Raw genomic sequence first — 20,073 nt, 5'->3', positions numbered from 1 at the left:
GTAATAGACCACGGAGAGATGGTAGTGAAGAAAAAAGGAGGGGAATCTGAGTTTGCTATCTGGGTTCTCTCACTTTGGCGCTTCGCTTTTACAGTCTCTTCTTTCTCCTGCTTGCATCCTCCCTCTCTTCTATCACACTCTCCATGCATAAAGGTCAGAATAAGCGGCTGGAGTATTTTTAGCCATGCCTCTCAAACTCTCCCGCTCATTCTTTGCGCTTTTCTTCTCCCCCCCCCCCTCCCTTCCATCTTCCCTGTCCCCAGGTTAGACAGACCCGGTTGTGACAGACGAATAGACAAGAAGTAAAAACATTCAACAGCAGATTTTGGTTTCATCCAACAGCATGTTTTATTTAGCAAACACCTCTCAAAGTTATAACATCCCAGTGCTTTGAATTGGCATGATGATGGATAATGTCATTTAGAAGAGATATATTATACAAATAAATTGTATATTTAAACTTTTTATTCAAATTAGCAGCTGATAGTAACTGATAGTGTTTTATTTTAGATTCCCTCTTTAAATTCCCTCTGTTTAACCAAGTATATAACTCTGCCTGAATTTTAAAATACATCAACCTATACCATTGTTTTGATGTGTGTTCATGGGTGCAGACGCATCTGGTATCAGTGTGAGATGAGTGCAAGAGTGTGTGCGTGAGTGCGCGTGTGTGTGCGTGTTTGCAGCAGCAGTTCAGGGCTGCTCAAAGCATGCTGGGAAGCCTGTCACCGCAAATCAGGCAAAGGGAACTCACCCAAGTGCACAGAGGAGAGAACTCACCATCCCCCACTTTCTCTGTCTGTGTTCCTTTCTCCATTACTCCCTCGATCTTCCTTCTTCTGTCCCATGCTCATTTACACTACCACAGTAGTTGTATCATAATTCAGATTAGCGGTCAAGGTGATAAAGAGGTTCCTCTGCCTGGATGTTCACTGATGTATCTAGCTTTTCATCATGTCTTTCTACAGTACCAGGCACAATTCAATCTATGGTGGCAAACAGAAATGTTGGCAAATAGTTTGCCTTGTACTTGAGGGAGACTTTACTTTTCCCTGCAATATACTATACTACACAACACATTCTACTCCCGTCACTTACAGAGATGGCTGTACATGCTTTGAATCAAGTACAGACTGAAGGAAAATGCCATTTGTAATCAGGAATTTGACAGTTTACTAATTTGAGTAACAATTACCGAACAGTAGAACCTCTAAAGTTGAGCAAAGTCAATTCCGGGATGTTTGGCCATGATTGGAATTGTTCATATATCAAAATTGAATCTGCAGTTGCATGAGGCGTGACACAGGTGTACCTCACTCGTGGCACTTTTTGCATCACTTAAGTGTAAAAAGAAGTTAACCACCAGGTTTTGGTATACACTTGAGATTCATCAACAATTTTAATGCAACTTAAGAGGCATTTTCCAGGCAAAAATGTTGGTCAAATTCCAAATTGTGCAACCTCAGGATCATATAGCTTTACAGTAATTGAGTGTTTGGCTGGCACATTGAACACAGATGCCGTCAGTATGTGTATGTTCTATCTCAGGCCTGTTACACGTCCGGCAGCTGCCCCACCTCAACTGTCTTGCAAGTCAACTGCCTGACCACAAGGACTTGGCCTTTAAGCTCAAGAGGAAACAGTTCACCATTGAGGTATGTTGTCAAGGGCACTCAGCACCGCATCGATTTGTCATTCATCCATATGATATGATATGATATTCGTTTTTTGAGGTTTCTCTCTGATAAATGCATATCAGATATGTACAACAGATAGAGTAGTAGTTTCTTTAAACAAACCATCCCACATTTTGGGGAATGCTTTTAGAGTTTTCCATTTTAATCTGACTATTCTCTTTGTTAGCTGTAATAATCCAAAACCAATCATGGTAAAAAGTAATTTCGCATGACTCAATAGTAGCATTTGAGGAAATTATGATAATTATCCTTTGTACAATTTACTGTGTAAAACTACTGTGAAATTTGATTTCAAACAAACCCCTATGTTGTATTATCGATACTCATCTATTTTTTTGTCTATGATTTCTTCATTTTGTGGTTCTATTTTTCTTTTTGTGTATTCTCCCTACTTTCCTTGCAGTCATTTATTTTGCGTTTGTTTCATTAATCTTATTTTATTAAACAAAAACACTCTCTTACATTAGCCAAGCTCTGCTACCAGTTTTTTGTCTGATAGTGGGTGAAAAAATAGAAGGTGACGCTATTAATGGCACACATACCCTAATGTAAAGATGCATGCAAAGGAGGCCAAAAGATTTTAATTTCTATTGATTTAATTCACACATTATGCATACTATAACCAATCCAATTTAGGGACGGATATGCTTGGCAGTTCAATACATTTATATTAAAAAAAAGAAACATTGTAAGAATTTGTAACATTGCACAATTCAACTTGTTTTCCTAATACCTTTTTGTCTCACAGCCTTTTCATTATTTTACTTTTCACCATCACCTTAATCTTTCACAATACCTTAATATTTTAGCTCTGTTTAATTCTATTTTTCAGAATATAAACAAACTAATCCAACTATACTCTCTACGGAAGCACAGAATCAAGACTGGAACCTACTGTCTAGTCATTCTTCTCCCTTGCTAAATATTTTCATTAGTGTGACCATTCTGAGACTTATGAGTATTAGTGGATACATTACTTGACACTAGATTGTGTGCCCTTTCCATTTCTACATTTATTTTGATTTATTGTTTCTCATCCTATTATCCTCTTTCTCTTCCTGTCAGCGATTCATCCATTTTGCTACTGTCACATCATCACTCTCGGTGAGAGTAATCAATCTGTCACTGAACTACCACTCTGGAGGCAAATTAAGGGGCTCCTTCTTAGCTCAGGCCCATGATTGGTCCTCATTACATTATCATTACCTTATCACACTCTTTCGTCCCAGGCTCTTAGTGTGTCCTATTGTTTCAGGCAAGAGGTAAGGAGGAGGTGAGGAATGGCCACCTCACAAACCTCCCCCATATCCTTACAGTAAACAGTTTACCATTTTCTGCCAGGGTTTTACTATCAATTCTTTTCTTTTTCTTGTCCACATTGACCCTCTACCCCCATGAGGACCACTCAATTTTAGATTTATCAGGTCTGTAAAAGTCAAGTTTCTTATTATCCTGAATGTTCTTTCAATTAGGCATCTTTAATAGCCTAAGGGGACAAAGCTTAGAGCAACTGATGGCGCAGGGGCTAAACCTGGCCCTTCAAAGACATCAGACAAGCCCACATGCTCAGTTCTAAATGTGGGAGAGACAATTTTCCCTCAGATTCCAGAAAATAGCTAAAAAATTCTTACATAAATTCTTCATTTATCACAGTTAACTGGTTCCAGACCTGACCATGATAAATGAATTTCCACAAAGTAGGATTCTTTATTTATAAATGGAGTATTTTTGTAATTGGAGCATAGAAAACCAGTTTATGCCCTTTGAAATATTTTAACATTACTAGAGACTTCAAGACATGACATAACACCCCTACAGTCACCATGACACTCGTATTACCCAATATAGCAGAGAATCTGAGAAAATAAGCCAATTAAGAAATAACTTCTCATCTCTGTGTGGAGTTTGCATGTTCTCCGCATGCGTGTGTGGGTTTTCTCCAGGTACTGCAGTTTCTTCCCACATTCCAAAAACATGCATGTTAGGTTAATTGGCGACTTCCAATTGGCGATTCTGTGCAGAGTTGAAGGCGGAACTGAAATCCAGGTGCTTACTGCTTCATGCTTGATTATTGTGTGAGTGCTGAAAGCACATATATGTTATATGTCAGCCATTTTCGTTTATTTATTCATCCTCTTCTTCCTTCTACTACTTCTTATTCCACCAATTGTTTTGTCCGCTGACTACTCCGCCATTTCTTAACAATTCAAATCCAACATCAAAATGTTCATCTCGCTGAGGACAAGTTTTTTACTTATTCGGGCTTTTCAAAATATTCCCACATTTCATGTAATTTCATATTTTCTGTGAAAATATTCCCATTAAAAATGAATGCCCAATATAAATGGCACCCTCTGCTCACTTAAAATGTCCCATCACTTAATCGCTTTGTGACAGAAATTACTGTCCTTTTATTACTGCCACCTATTAACTATTTAGGAGCAATAGAGAAGACAGTAAACTGACTTTTTTTTTTACATAATAACTTTGATTTTGGATCGTAAAGGCACACTGCTGCATTCTTAACAATGACAGAATGTTGTCCACAGTGCACCACCCATGACCTAACCGTTTTTGGAGCACTTTTCAAGTGAGAACATTTCACAAACCTGAAGTGGTTCTGATTAATAAGATGAGGAGATAAGTAATGTCAATCACAGTGTGGGGGAACTTCCCAGAAAGCACCAGATCAACAGTCACGCATCAGATCAATCAAGACACATATTTTTCATTGCAATAACACGTTGTCTTTTCCTGTAGTGTAATTGAATAGTAATATAATTTCATAGGACTATATTGAAACATCACTCGTATTAAAATAAAAATTGTCTGAGAGTTTAAATCATGATATTATAGTTTCAAGACTCTGTGATTCAACAATTATGACTTTACTTCAGGTTTCTGAAGGGGGCTATGCTTGTATGGTTGTAACAACACCTGTTACATTGGATTCTTGCTGTGTGGATGAAAAAGATTTTAATAACATTACCATCTATACTGAAATGAATTTTTTCAAAAATACAAGGAAACAAAAATTCCTGTTCTTACTGCATACTATATTTGACCTGTTGGTCTACCGCCTCGGTGGGCTGCTGATTGACACATGGATTGCGATAGGATTCTTAGCCGAGTGTCTGACATGTGACAGCCCACACCATCCCTGCTAATCACCTCATTTACTCAAGCTGCAGGACTTCTGTGCCGTGGGCCACATGATGCAGCATTGCTTGGTAGTTCTCGAAAACATGCATCCTTCTTTTGGTTTTTAATCTATTCTTGAAGTAGTGGTCGAGAATGACAGCTGATTGACTAGTTTCTCACCAGTCCAGCCAGGCAGCTACCCGTCACCCCAGCAGCTCATGGAGTTACGCTAATTTCCTAAATGAGGTTTGACGCACACTTCCATCACCTAGCACTTAAAGAACGCGGAAAAGAATTGTGTTTGACAGCACAGTTCTAACAAAAAAGCCATGCGCCGGTATTAAATGATACAAATTAATTCCCTTTTGTTTACCCATTCACACAGATACAGATTTGAGTGCTTCCTCTGACAAACACAAGCTCACAAGGTTCTGTTGGTTGTGTGATAAGGTTACCATGGTAGCTGCTGATGTGTCAGAGAGTTCAAACTCCGGTTGATGAGCAATTATTAGCCATGATGCCTGAAGCCAGAATTAACCCATGGCCTTGTCTGAGCAGGTAGATGAGTGCTAGGTGTTTAAACAAGATTAACACATTCTCATACACACATATGCAGACAGTCCTGCCCCCCCATAGTTATTGACATTCATGCAGTGGCACAGTCACATACTGATTGAGAAATGAACTGGCAAAAACTGACATGACACGTGACTGACACTTTCTTGTTTATGTCAGAGTTGTATGTATGTCGTCATCAGTTTCACAACACAAGATGCTTTAAGGATGAAGCTCTTCTGTGGTATGCGGCTACATTCACTCTTACCTTTATTTGAACCTTTAAACTGACAGGCAATGTGCCTGTTGGGTACTGGGGTGCCAGAGGCAGGTTGCGGGGTCAAATACAGTGTAAGATGGGGATTTGTGTCAAATTAGTCTTCTGTTAGAGAGTATTTTTGAGGTGTCTGTTTCACTGACAAGCTCAATCACTTGTGGTCTGAACACTTGTATTGGGCTTTGAGGTTTTTGTTGATGGGATTTGGATTGTTTTTCTTTTGGTAAAGTTCAAGTGCCGGATTTATTTCTTGGGTATTACTCTAATTTCATCTTGATTATATGTAAATAATGGCAAAATGCCAGAGAGTAGGGAAAAAACCTCTTTTATATCTGTTGCTTTAAACAAATGCTTATAGTGGGATTTGACAATGCAGTGATTTTCACAGTTCATATAGTTTAAACCCCACGACATGTCTGCTTAAACATTAAACATAATGAACATTTAGTGATGGCTAGATTTGCTATATATTTCTGGAGATAAAGCTGCCTAATAACAAACATTTTGTGGTATGAAGAACACTGCACTGTAAAACAGTTTTTGTTGCTCATAAAAGAAGACATACACAATTATCATTGGACAACAACAATGTCACAGGTTGCTTGTTTAGATTTTCAAGATGGGTGGAGCCGAAGATATTATTACTGGGGAAAATTGTAAAAAGTAAGTCCATTTCAAGTCCAAAGGAGGCATATAGAGTAGGTTAATGTTTCTTGGCATGTCCTCAAAATGTCTTTAAGACAGTGCCTGTGTGCCGCCCCTTCCACCCCCCACCCCCCTTTCCCGGTTGAAGCCTGTGGGTGCCGAGGGAAGGGTGTTAATGGACCTATGTGAGGAACAGAGCGAAAGCTTGGAGAAGAGGGGAGGCAGGGCGGAGGCATTAGTGGTGAGGAGCAGTTAAGTGATTCTCAGGTCAGGTCTAATTAACATGAGGGCTTTTCCTTAGAGGCACCAAACCGTGTTATTGAGAGAAAAATAAAGACAGAATTATGGAGTGCAGGAAAAGTTAGATCGAGACTAGGTTTATTTTTGTATCTTTAGTTGATATTCACTGGCTGGCAAAATATCTGCACCACACATTACTAAAATGTCAGAACACACTCTTGCATTGACCAGGACTCCCCAAAAGAAGATCGCAATAACTGATCTTTGACGGGGAGTAACTAAGTTGAGGTAATAGATGTACTAGGGGTTTTAAAACTACTTGCAGGAATCAAATTGGTTCTGCATAAATCAACCAGCATGTCCTACCTCCTCCCTCACAATCAGATGGGAATGGACCTTTAAAATAATATTCCCTGTGAATAATTTATACCTCCTGTCTTGGCAGCATACCCACCTTTGTCGCATTTTGGAATGAGGTGCGCTTATGGTTTGTGCATGTATGAGAAGGAGAGAGAGCAAGCGAGCGTCGTGCAGACCAGCCAGTAGCACGCGATCGGACGCCTCGGCCGAAAAAATATTCACAACATACATCCGATGTGCATCTATTATTTAACAGGATTTTTTTATCTGCTCTGCAAAAAACACACCTTAGTTAGAGCTGTGGTACATTGGATATGCCCTACAAACCAATAATATGGTTTGGGTTTGTTTAGCACCAGCGCTATGTGACCTTGGAATGGGGGTCTATATAACATTTCATTGATTTAACTACATTGCAGCCCGTTTTATTCATCAGAAGATGTTCATAATAAAGGTAGAAATCTAAGTAGTGATCTAAGATTCAATTATTTACTTTCAACACATCACCATGAAGGAGGCTGGACTATAATTTGCAGTTGCGGTTGTTGTAGCGGAGTCAACATTAAGTAAGACCATATCTGGTTCTTTGCCAAATCTGCTGCCTTCTGAAATAAATCAACACAAAGCCAAAACATTGTGTCTTGCAAAGGGACAGCATTACAGCAAAACAAAAGTGGGCATATTTGCTCCTCCTGCCAGACTGTGTAAGAGTGCGGTCTGCCTCAACTCGGCCTGGAAGTGAAGCCGTTGCATCAGTGAGCAGTGAACCCTTAACATGGTCCATGCACCATTCAGCCCCCATCAAACCAGACTGGCCACAATGGACTCAGTCCTGATTAAAGTAGCCCCACTTGTCTTCAGCTTCCATTAAAGCGAGCGGAGGTGAAGCAAGACTGTAATATGCACGCCACCCTGCATCCATGGGGTTTCGTAGTACTATAGGCTATGTGTAAGTGTGTGCAGTAGGGGCTTGGTATTTTAGCATAATGGTAGTGACTGGCAAATCATATCCCCTCGTGCTTATAAACTCGGTCCATGCTAGTGCTTTGGCTTCTGAGTCATGTTGTGCAAAAATGATGGTATAATGTTGCCTTGGGTGTATCCACTTTGGCTACTGTAAATATTAGTGAAGGTTGTAAATGGGTTCTTTGAAAACATGTACTCTAATAAACATACGTATGATTGAAAATCAATGTTGACAGATATGTTATTTGAGACTTTGGAACATACACTCAGAATATAGTTTGCATACAAAAAAACACAACAACACTGAAGGCCAATAATTGTCTGAATAATTGTACTGGTGTCTTGTTGTGAATTAAATATTACCCGTCCAGAGAAAGTTAAAAGTTGCCATCATGGGCACAAAGTTTTGTGGTCGGAATGGTTCAAAGGTGGAATGTTGATCCAGAGCAGGAGCATCAAACTCAGGAAAGCTCTCTGCTTGGCTCCTAAAAATAACTTTCCCACACTCATGCTTTGTGTCCTGGAAGGGGAGGGGAGGGTCAACAGGCGGAGTTACAATTTGCTGTGTTGCTTTGAAACTTGATTATTCTGTAAGGTTATAGTTTTTTTAAAGAAGGTTTATCCATAAGATGCTTCAGAATTGGAAATGAGATATGCAAATAATGTGTGAATGTTAAGGCTCTGATGCTTTTCTTTGGTCTAACGCCATTATGTTATACTTCGTGGTAAGTCCTTTTCCACGAAGCAGCTACCGAAGTTGGTCAATGGAAACTACCTGTGGAACTACAATTGAAGATTCTGGAACCCAATGTTCATTTCCCCAGTTAGACTGCAGGGTATTAACTTGGCTTTTTTCTTTAAATACAGTATCTGGTGATACACTGACGTCCCTTTGTAGGCCAACCAGGAGGAGTTTTATTGAAAGATTCTTGACTTAATCTGTCAGTTTTACCGTAAGAAGTGGTTTTTGATGTTTGTTAAGCATTTACTTACCAGTAGCCTTTTGCTATTCTGCTTTCTCTATCAACAATCTCTTGAATGAGTCCTCATTTAATGAAAACAAATTGGGTTCCTCAATTTCAACATAAAGACATTTGTTTCAGCTAATCACGGGACCTACTTAACCCCTGCCACTGTGAATATGGTTGTATTTAAAAAGGATTCACCCGACAGTCAACACAGAGTTATTTAAAGCAGTATTGGCCATTGAAAGATGTTGGATGGCAGCTGAATGTAGCAGCGCTCATGAATTTTATGAGGGCAAGTGTCCATGTCCTTCAGAGTTCACAGGTGGCTATTGAAAGGCCAGGCAGAGGATGGAAGATAGTTAAGGGACATATAGTAGCCTGAATAGACTTTAATTGCGCTCTGTGGAGAAGTCAGAGGGGCCACGCGAAGGACAAGTCTGCACTTCAAAAGGCAAGTTAGAGGGCAAGATTGAAAAGTTTGTGACCCCCCATCTACAAGCGTATAAGTCATCAGCAAAAAAAAATAAAAATAGGAACACAGATTTGTTGTGTGTTTTTCAACAGCTCCAACAAACTTATACATCTAATTGTGTGAAGGTGGGAGAGACTCCGGGTGGGAGAATACTCCAGTGGGTGGCTTAACCAAACTCTCCTTTTGTCCCTAACAATGATGAGTGATGATGAGTGACAGGGGTGTTAGGAGTGGGATCTGGGGAACAGAATGTGCCTAAGCAGTGCTCACCGAAACACACAAAAGGTCAAATCAGAGGCAAGCTTTCTTTGCATCTGCGAAAAATACTGTACGGGCCATGTTTGTGACCCATGTAGTTAAATGTCTGTGCAATGACACAGGAACAATGAAAATGTTTTACACAGATTTTCATTAAACGCACCACAAATGACTGATGACAGATTTAGCACAAGTCGATATTTATGAGTAGTGTAAAATGTAAGCCTATCTGCATGATTTAGTTTGTTTTTTTGTCTTGGCACATGCTCTACACTTCCTAAAAGTTTTGTGGACATCTGTGCAGCAACTACAGCATAATCCTATAGTTGCAGACTCAATATTCATGGTGGAAGTAATAGCGTTGTAATGTTAACCCAACTAAAACACTTAATGGTATTGCCCTCTTTGCAGGCAAGTAAGAAAACACGCACAGTAGTTCTTTTGTTGCCCAATATCTATACATCCTGCTTACACAGCCCAACTCCACGCACAGTCCGCCTCTTAGCTGCCACCTCTTCAACACACACACACACACGCACACACATTATGCCCGACTACCAGCCTAGGATGAGGAGAACTTGCGTGCAAGTGTTTCCCAGGAGGCAACTGTAGACCGAGGCTTCTGAAGGCCCGGGGATGGCTCTAGATGGCGGTTAGCAAAGAACCAGTATTTCTTTTTTTTTTTTTTTGCCTCCTCTCCTCCTTCCCCTCCCCCTTTCATAGCTCAAGCCGTGATCGTAATGGGGGGTGACAGCTCACCTCTCCCTAGCGTGCCTACGGTCCTCGGAGCGTTAGACCCCCCCGACATAACCCCACCACCACACCCCCAAGTCCCGGAAGGCCACAAAGGTTACTCCATATGTTAGTCTGCAAATTGTTATGAATCTTTGTTTACACATCTTATTCACGTCATATTTGGAACATTTGTATGTGTTAACTCTTGGTGTTTTAGCCCCGTTTGTGCTCGTCAGCTTTATGATGGAGTCTGTCATTGATATATTTTGCTTTGTCACCATCAGGCTGTTTTTTTCCTCTCTGACTTGTGACTCATTGGTACGAAAAGGTCCCAGGCATTCTACATATTAACATCTGCGTGTTGGTCTTGGATGTTTGTACGGAGGTTGTAGCACACTTCCTAGTCATCTCTGCAATGCAAACACACTACTGTAAATTCCGGACAATTGAGCGCACCTGAATATAAGCCACACCCACCAAATTTAAAGACAAAAACACTTGGTTCATTTATAGTTTACCCTTGATCAAACTTACTTAAGATTTGGCAGATCAAGACATGTGATATTAGTGTCTGTTACGGAAATGCACTACTTTGGGTTTCTACACTCTAAGCATAATGGGAAATGTAGTTCTTTTAGCCATAAATTAGCCGCATTATTGTTTAAACCGTACAATTCAATGTGAAAAAAGTAGCGGAAATTATGGTACGATTGACTCCTCCTCCAAAGAAAATGTAAGAAGTTTTTGTCAGTGTTTTTCTTTTTTTTTTTTTACTAAACAGATCAATTTCGTCTCAGTAATGAAATGAAAAATGTCTCAATGGGTTATCTCAGTTTTCAATGTTGTGGCTCACTGAGTGACTTCATTTATATAAGATACAATCTATATAAATATATTGATAATGCTGTCAAAAGGAGGAACGATCCAATTTGGTGTACTTCATTAGACAAATCTCATAGGACCCAGCAGAAACAGCCTCCTCCTATGCTCATCCTTTAAACGCTTCCAAGTATTGCAAGCTCAATTATGACGTTATGCACAAAATTATAATTAAATCAGTACACTGCATTTAGTGCACATGGTGTACTTTGAGTGGTGACGCCAGTGCAAGCGAACTGGCTAAGTCAAATTGTATAACGACGAGTGTGTGTATTGATGGAAGGGTTGCGTGTCGAGATGTACGGAAGGGTAGAGCACAAAAGCATGTGTAGTTGTGAATATTGGAGTAGGCAGAGTGGTAGCAAGGTCACTCTCTGTGCGCACAGAAGTGCTTTCCCTCCTCAAACTCAACTTGCTCGTTCTCTTTCCGTCAGTTTTTATTTTTTTTATTTTTCCCAAGCACTGTCTTCCTTTACTCCTTTTTCCTTATAGTTTAAATGATCAGTCAGCGTGTTGCTCTGTCCTCATTCAGATTCCAAAATAACATCTTTAAATTCTTTAGCACAGCTGGCGCTCATCCATATGGGATCTTAAGCATTGTTAATCAATAGCAATTTGTCAAACGTTAGTGTAGTAATATCTTATCTACAGTATATTACAGTATTAAAACAAAAGTGAGCACACCTCCATTTTATTACAGTACGTATATCTTGTCAAGGGACAAACAAACTGTGGAAATGACTTATTGTCTGCCTCCACTCCCCCATGATGACATCATCAGCAACTGGTGGATGTTCCATTTCTTCCATCTTCCTTCCACTTGAGCTCAATTTTTCAATGAAGAGGATCATTCTCAGCTTCGGAATATCCCAGCACACATTGGAATCAATGTTTCCCCTCATTGAACCACGGCTCCACAGTGCCAGCAACACTCATGCAGCCCCAGACCATGATCTTGCCACTACCATGCTTGACTTAGTACTCGTGATACTCACTTGTTTTGCTACCTATTAGATAATAATGAGTTTGTTTTGAGTTACATTTAAACGGTTTTGTCTAGGAATGTGACAGAATGTCCATATGGTGATTTTACATTTTGTACATCCTATTAGAAAACTTAAAAAACATAAATAAATGTACTTGACAATTTGAGACAAGTGTATTTCATTATATGGCTTGAGTATGGCTGAATTTAAATTTTATATGGTTTTACATCGTCATATCGTGATACATCCCTGAAATATTGCGATATACGCTAAGGGCCATACCACCCAACCATAATTTCTATTAAACTAAACTTCTGAGCCTCATGTGTCTTTCACATACACACAAAAAGTGCGCAGACGTATCAGTGCTGCTCTGGGAATCAATTTGCAAGGTTAGAATATGCAAGATAAATACCACAGGGCATGTGCAGAGCGTCATAGCGTCTTCCCATGTAGCCTGAAGGCCTGAAAGCAGTGCCTTAGCCACACCCCACATTTCAACACATTTAGGGATGAATACTGCGTCTACCCTGGGCACGCAATGTTTTTTTTTTCTTTTTGCCTTCTTAAATGCTGACTTCTCTTGTAGTTAACATAACTAGAATAAGTTGTTCCTATTAACTCATTGACTGCCGGCTATTTTCAGAGAAGAGAGCTCCATACTGCCTGAGAGTTTTGGGGCATTTTTTCTGAACTTTCAAGACCCACAGAATATTGAGTTTCCAGACTACAAAAACATTGAAATCTTCTTTCATCAGGAAAAAAGTTTGTTTCTAGCCTTTTGAGGTTTTTATAAATTGGCAGTAGAACATTTGTGTTTTCAGCAAAAATACCTGATTTTCACCGAAATCAAAAATGAGCTTTTTCTGCTGAGAAGCAAATTCAAGCAAACTGGTACCTGACATCATAATTTTTGTTTTAGTGACACCTCGAACATCTGAACAGTTGTTTGCTTCTATGGAACAACGAAAACAACAAAGTGCTGCTGCTTAAGTGCTCTCTAAGTGACTCATCACTGTGATTTAAGTTGATAACTCGATTGATTTTGATCACTTACAATCCATTCATACCAGCCACTCATTTTCCTTTTGGTAGCTCATGATGACATCATTAGTTTGAGTCTCACAGCTTTCTCGTTTTAAATTCCATAAAACAAAGTTCAAATCATTAAATATGATACACTCATTATTAATATGGAAATTAGCACCGGGACTCTCAGGACTCCTGAAAGCTTGTTATTTGAGTGACAGCCCGAGACATTCGTGGTTCATTGCACTGTATTTAAGATATGTTTTATGTTTTTCAAACTCCATATTTGGCACATTATCCTCGGGTGGCCGCTCATACCTTGTTGGTATTTAAGACACATTTCAGCCAATTTTACTGGATTGTGACGGCAGTTGCAGCTCCCTCATAACGGGGAGGTGTCGTCTGCTGACAGATCACTGTCTGGATGAGGGAGCACAGCAGCATCCCACCTCATTACCGTAGCAACACACTAACCGAGAGACCGACACACTACTCGCTATGATTAAGATGTAAATTTCCTCTAATTGGAATGTAAATTCATACATTTATATGAAGACGTCAGCTGTCAGTTTGCAATATTGTGTCCTTTTCTCTGCCGCTCCCCTGTTCCCCAGGCAGGGGACGAGGTGCCTGTAATCTGTATCATACTTCCAGCAGCCCCATCCTGGGATTTGCCGTTTGTTTAATGCCAGCTCTATTGTCCTTCATCCAGCCCATCATTGTAATTCTCCCCATTCATGTTTCTGTGTTTTGTCACCGTCTGATTTGCTCTCGCTACCTGTGTTTGTTTCCCCATGCATGGCTGAGCCGCCAGGGCTTCAGGGACAGGGACTAGGACAGGGAGGGAGGGGAGGCTGGGTTTTGAGATGGGGCCCGGGTCATTGGGTGGCCGTATTTTGTGTGTGCATCGATTACTTCTGCTGAATGTTCCTGAATGCAAATAAGTCTGCCACTTTGAGAGGAAGCACATGTATCTGAAGTAATTAATTTTACCCTTGAATGCCAGCTGTGGTGTTGGTGTGACGTGTTCCAAATTGAGCTTTCGCACCAAAAAGGTGTTAATTTAGGGATTTGGCAGATGAAATAAGTGTGTTTGCCAATATGTATTATGTCCACACAAATCAAATGTGTCTTTTTGGATGCCGATTTCAAAGCCTGGGTCATCTTGTGGCTTTGTGACTACGCTCAAATGTGACACAGTCACACAATATTGGCACAAAATATAAACAAATTAGCAATTTTAAATCTCACACTTTTTCTTGTTGCTTTCTGCCAATTAGAAAACAAAAATAATAAAATAGAGAACATTACCACACTCCTTTGTGATTTTTGCCCATTTTCTGATTTTTCAGTTAAATGTTAGTCAATGACAACACAATTGAAACAAAATGCCGTTTTTAAATTAAACTTTTTAGTAAGGAAAAAAACCCTAACCTACGGCCCTGTGTGAAAAAGTGATTGCCCCCTTAAACCTAATAACTGGTTGGGCCACCCTAGCAACAACAGCTGCAATGCGATGACTTGCAGTGAGTTTCTTACAATGCTGTGGCGGAATTTTGGCCGACTCATCTTTGCAGAATTGTTCCAATTCAGCCAGATTGGAGGGTTTTTGAGCATAAACTGCCTTTTTAAGGTCATGTCACAGCATCTCAGTAGGATTCAGGTCAGGATTTTGACTAGACCACTCCAAAGTCTTCATTTTGTTTTTCTTCAGCCATTCGCGGTGGACTTGCTGGTGTGTTTTTGATCATTGTCCTGCTGCAGAACCCATGTTGGTTTCAGCTTGACGTCAGGAACAGATGGCCAGACATTTCGACTACAGGATTTTTTTGTAGACGGCAGAATTCAGGCTTACATTTATACCACAGCAAGTCTTCCAGGTCATGAAGCCGCAACAGCCCCAGACCATCACACTACTGCCACGATATTTTACTGTTGGTATGATATTATTTTTCTGAAATGCATCTGGAATCAAATACTTTTATTTCAAATGTAATGGAACACACACTTTCCATGTATGTGATGTTGCACATATCGATGTCGGAATCGGATATTGAGTGTTGAGCAATAACGGCATATCGGTTATCGGCAAAAAAGCCAATATCGGTGTATGTGGATGTATAACTCACATGGTCATGAGCTGACTGTTGTTGTGAATTACTAATTTCTTGTGCAACCACCTAACTGACATGCCATATCTTGCTCATTGAACATGATGTTGTTTGCTGTGTGAATAGCACAGATCATTGTGCGTCTGTGGGCGTGTACCTTAGAATATGCATATTTTCAGTGCATTCCACTCAGGCCCATTGTCATGAGGCGCCGCTCACGTCACGCAAACCTTTCATTACAAGACTATCAGACTTTAAGAGTTTGTCATTGCCACAGATCCTACAGAACTTCCTTGATACCTGATAAAGATTTTGCACGAATACATATGATCTCAAGAAACCCTTTTATTTGAGTCCAGGCTAGTGGGTTCAAAAAAGGTCCCATGTTCCACACAGAACTGAGTTCCCACGTTGTACGAGTCCAGCTGAGAGTTTACCTGAACACCAGGAATTCCGACAATGCTTCCATCGCATGTCAATACTGCTCCACCCACGTCTGGCACCACATCTTCATGTCATGCCCCAGCTCAATTAGCAAGAGATCCTAATAAACCTCTCACTTCCATCCATCACATTCCTGTTGAACGCACCGAAGCGACGGCGTGGAAACTTGACACGTTCCCAGACGTTGTTTGGGAGAACGTGGAATCTGCCTCTGGTCAGATGAATCAGTTAGAGCTGGTCGTGTGGGAAGTGCTGTGATTGTAAGACGGCCTATCCGGAATGCAACCACTCCCATGCACCGAGCAGCTGCACCTGTCAGCTGAGGTGAGGTGGCTGAGGAGGAAGTGGTTCACCTCCCTCTCTTGCCTTGGCTACTTAGAGCGTGAGTTGTACAAGTCCTGTGTAACACATGAATGCAATACCTGGTCCATTTTCTATGCCGCTTATCCTTATGAGGGTCGCGGGGTTATGCTGAATGCTGACTTCGGGCGAGAGGCGAGGCACACCCTGAACTGCTCGCCAGCCAATCACAGGGCACATATAGACAAACAACCATTCACATTCATACTTAGGGACAATTTAGTCTCCAATTAACCTAGCATGTTTTTGGAATGTGGGAATCTCCTGACTGTGTGGCCAACATGCTAACCACTCGTCCCCCGTGCATCCCCAGAATTGACTTATTTGCATAAAAATAAAGTTACCGTTTCATAATTTTCATTGCTAGTTCCTGTATAGCATTTTTAAATGACGTTATATAGTGATGAGCCAAAGAAAGCAATGTTTTGCTCTTGCCAACCTTTGTACAGTATGTGTCATAATGACGAATCTCAAGGTCACATCCACAAAGCCTTAAAGGGACTGTTTCCCTCTTGCTCAAGATTGATTTTTTTGAACCAAAAATATAGAAGATAAAAATAAAAAAGACCACCGGCTTGCATATGTTGCCATTAGTGTTTTAAAACAACAGACTGAAAGGAAACATGTGGGATGTCTGACATTCATGCCTGTCACTTCTCAGCATTGCTATGACTGCACAGTTTGCAGTCACGCTGTTATGATTTAATGATATTTAGTCAGCAGTCGTAGCAAAACCTTAACAAGTTTCTGTTGTTCGCTGGCAGCATATTGTGTGTATGTGTTGCATGGGGCGTGGCTTGCATGCGCAGACCAGGTAGAGGGCGGGCTATGATTCTTGCAGAATGTACGATGAATGTACCTCTTGATAGCAGCATAACTGTACCCTTGACGCATGCACATGCCTCCCTACCGAGTTGCTTGTGCAATTATTTTTATGAAATCGTGCCTTTGTTATTAAACACCTTAAGTTGGATTGACTTGAAATTTTTCACACAACTCAATGCCGTCTACAAAGAACCCACTGTAACTTTAGAGTGACACCACAGAATTTGGTACACTGTTCCAGGATCAAACTGTTGCCATCATATTTCAGATAACTAATGGCCTAAGCAATTTTAAGCGTGCACACATGCATACACTTCAAGTTCCAAATGTGAAAATGGGTAATTGTGCATCATAGAGCTGTCACAAAAGTTATGCTTGTATGTATTTTTTCACAAAAAGCCCTTTCCTTGTTGGGAAGGGATTTTTTCCTGAAACTATGTCCTACAGCTGATGACGAAAGAACAGAATAAGGTAGAAACAAAAACTTTTTTGATGAAAGATAAGTCTAATCTTTCCATATTTATATTGCCATAGAACACAATATTCTGTGTACCTTGAAAAATCAGTCAAAATAGTCTAAAATGGCCGGTACTGAAGAAATTGAAAAATGGCTGAGATGAATGACTTAATATTGACTTCACCTTTGCGGAAATTCACTTATCGTGGTCAGGTCTAGAACTAATTAACCGCGATAAACAAGGGATGACTGATCCAGATTGCTCATTTGCCACACAATTCATCATGGAAAATATTCTTCATTTATGTGTATTAGCTGAGAAAGTTTCTCCACCTTTCCTTCCCAATTTTTCATTCCTATTCTTGGAAAAATCGTTGGCTCACCAATGGTCCGAACCTGACTCTGTAGGTCACAGCACAGAGTCATCAGGCATTGCAGGAAGAAAAGTGGGGCAGCGAACAAGAGGGGGATAGACAGTCATAGAGAGAGAAAGAGAGGGAGAGAGAGAGAGCATTTTGTCCCCCAGGTATGACCGAGTCACTCATGCAGAAGGATCCCACATGGAGGAAGGTGGAAAGGGGGGTGATGAAGAAACTCTTGGCTTCCCTCTTTTCCCTGAAAACACATCTGTCTTCTTTCTCCATCCTTTCTCCTTTTGTGCATCCTTCCTTTACCTTCCTACACAGAGCTGCTGAATGCCGACATTTGAAAGAAACTTTGCAGGGATTCTTTCTTTTGGACACACTTGTGGTGCCTCTTACATGCAAATCTGTGTCGACCACAGCATCCTTATTTTAGTCTAGGCCAGAGTCGTCTCATGGCTGCATGCATTAAAACAATTAAACTTGGTCCCCTCCCTCACCACAACAATCATTTGCGGATGTGTTGGGTGAAATTTAGCAAGAAATTATCATTTTCTGAATCACTTCACTCCACTCGCTTTGTGCCGCTTTCGTTCTTTCTGTTCCTGCGTCATGTCTTTCAGCTCCTTTAAAAGGACTCCAAGCCCCCCGTCATGTTCTTCTTTTTGCTTCCTTTCTCTGTACTTTTTTTGTCCATCATTATCCAACAGCACTTTTCTGTGCGTGCAAATGCTTTTTGAACAGGTTCCTTTCTTTCTTTTCAGGGCGGATGTCATTGTTGCCGCCTGTGGGCTGGGTGTATTTATTTAGGGGTAATTGGTGTGTGGATGAGTGAGGTAATGAGGTGCATCCACACTTGGCTGCATGCTCCCCTCCTGACGAGGCCTAGCTGGGGCTGCGACATGAACTCCACCACGCTCCCGACTCCTCCACACAATCCAGAGTGGCTCTTATACACCCAGGTGGACAAACACAATTGCTTGGACTGATACTTCAATCAAGAGCCTGGGATTTGTGTGTGTGTGTGTGTGTGTTTTGTGTGTGTATTCACACATTTGTATCCAGGGAGGGAAAGGACACAGTAGGTTGTTTGCTTGTGTGGCGGCTTGTGTTTGTGTAAGTGATTTTTTTTTCAGTGCATGTATGAGTGCGTGTTCAATGGAGCTCAAGAGGACCTTTGGCTCTCCTAGCCCACTGCCAACCTCCAAAGTGGCCCGGATGTCCTGCAGAGTTACCTAATGATTTCACTTACACCTCCCTTATCTTTCTGGCCCGTGTGGCTGCAACCGTCTGACGCTTCAGCCTTTACATGCCATTTGCTGCCTCATATCCTGTGAAATTCAATTGCACAGCACCAACTGTAGCCAGAGTAGGGGGATATCCCTCACTCCCTCCCTCTCGGTCTTTGCTCACTCTCTTTCTGCCTACGTAAATACAAACAGCTCTCGCACCATGCCGTTTACACATCATCACCAAGCAACATTCACGTTTGCCGTGGCCCATTTTGTACTTTAAGGTGTTTCTTAGCTAATGTTACGCATCGGTTGTTGTGTTGTTATCAGGGTAATTGCTACGGACCTTGCAGCCTTTGATGGATACACAATTACTGTATGCAAAGCATAAGTGGACTCATTTTAGTGCAGGATTTTGAGTTGCTAATGGTGCATTATTCAGCTTTTGGTCTGTCCCCAAAAGTGCCGGGCCAAATCAAACACGCCGCTCCAGGGTAATTGAGGCCCACTCCGCACCCCCTGCGGTGAGCACGGCAGAACTGTAATCCCCTGACAACTCTGACTTGGCCCCAATCTGGCAGGCCGCCCATTTCCCAGCAAAATGCCGAACTCGGGCTTCAGGGAGGCTGAAGAAGTTGATGGCCACATTGGGAACTCTTTCCAATTTAGTTATTCAACTCACTAAACCTCTTCTTTTATCTCTGTACTCTTATTTTGTGTTCTGTTTCTTCTACAGAAGTGGCTACTACACATATAGTATATTGAAAATTGCATTTTTTAACAGTTTGGCAGTTTAAAGCATTATTAATGATTTAAAATTTTCAGCGTTATTTTTCTATTATTTCTGCTGAGGGGAGAAAATAAATGTCTGAACAAACTGCGTTCCACCTTGGCGGTTTTCAAATGTACATTATTCATTATTATATCATTTGACATTCAAATGCAAAGGTGACTATGGGGTGTAATTTCATGTTTAGAAGGCTATAATAGTTCTATAATTAGAAAGTCATAAACCAGTTTTCCATGCTCCAACTATGAAAGTATTTAGTTTTTTAATATTAAATTTGACTTGTT

The 20,073-nt window shown here is 40.8% G+C and overlaps 1 protein-coding gene across 2 annotated transcripts in view; it reads left to right on the top strand.

The window, feature by feature from the left end:
• elp4 (elongator acetyltransferase complex subunit 4) overlaps window positions 1-20,073 on the top strand; it is a 48,496-nt gene that overhangs the window by 18,148 nt on the left and 10,275 nt on the right. Inside the window, exons 9-10 of one of the 2 annotated variants that reach the window (XM_058089122.2) lie at window positions 1,549-1,655; window positions 18,532-19,764. In XM_058089122.2, the coding sequence (XP_057945105.2) occupies window positions 1,549-1,655; window positions 18,532-18,756 (332 nt within the window). In that variant the 3' untranslated portion in view covers window positions 18,757-19,764. Of the gene's footprint in view, window positions 1-1,548; window positions 1,656-18,531; window positions 19,765-20,073 lie in introns of those variants that run through there. The other variant, XM_058089123.2, reaches the window with a different exon arrangement.

The sequence above is a fragment of the Doryrhamphus excisus genome, linkage group LG13 (genome assembly GCF_037039965.1).
Source record: "Doryrhamphus excisus strain RoL-2023G ecotype Guam linkage group LG13, RoL_Dexc_Guam_v1.1, whole genome shotgun sequence".
Lineage (NCBI taxonomy): Eukaryota > Metazoa > Chordata > Actinopteri > Syngnathiformes > Syngnathidae > Doryrhamphus > Doryrhamphus excisus.
Note: the sequence above shows the minus strand (reverse complement) of the source record. Positions and strands in the feature narration are given on the sequence as shown.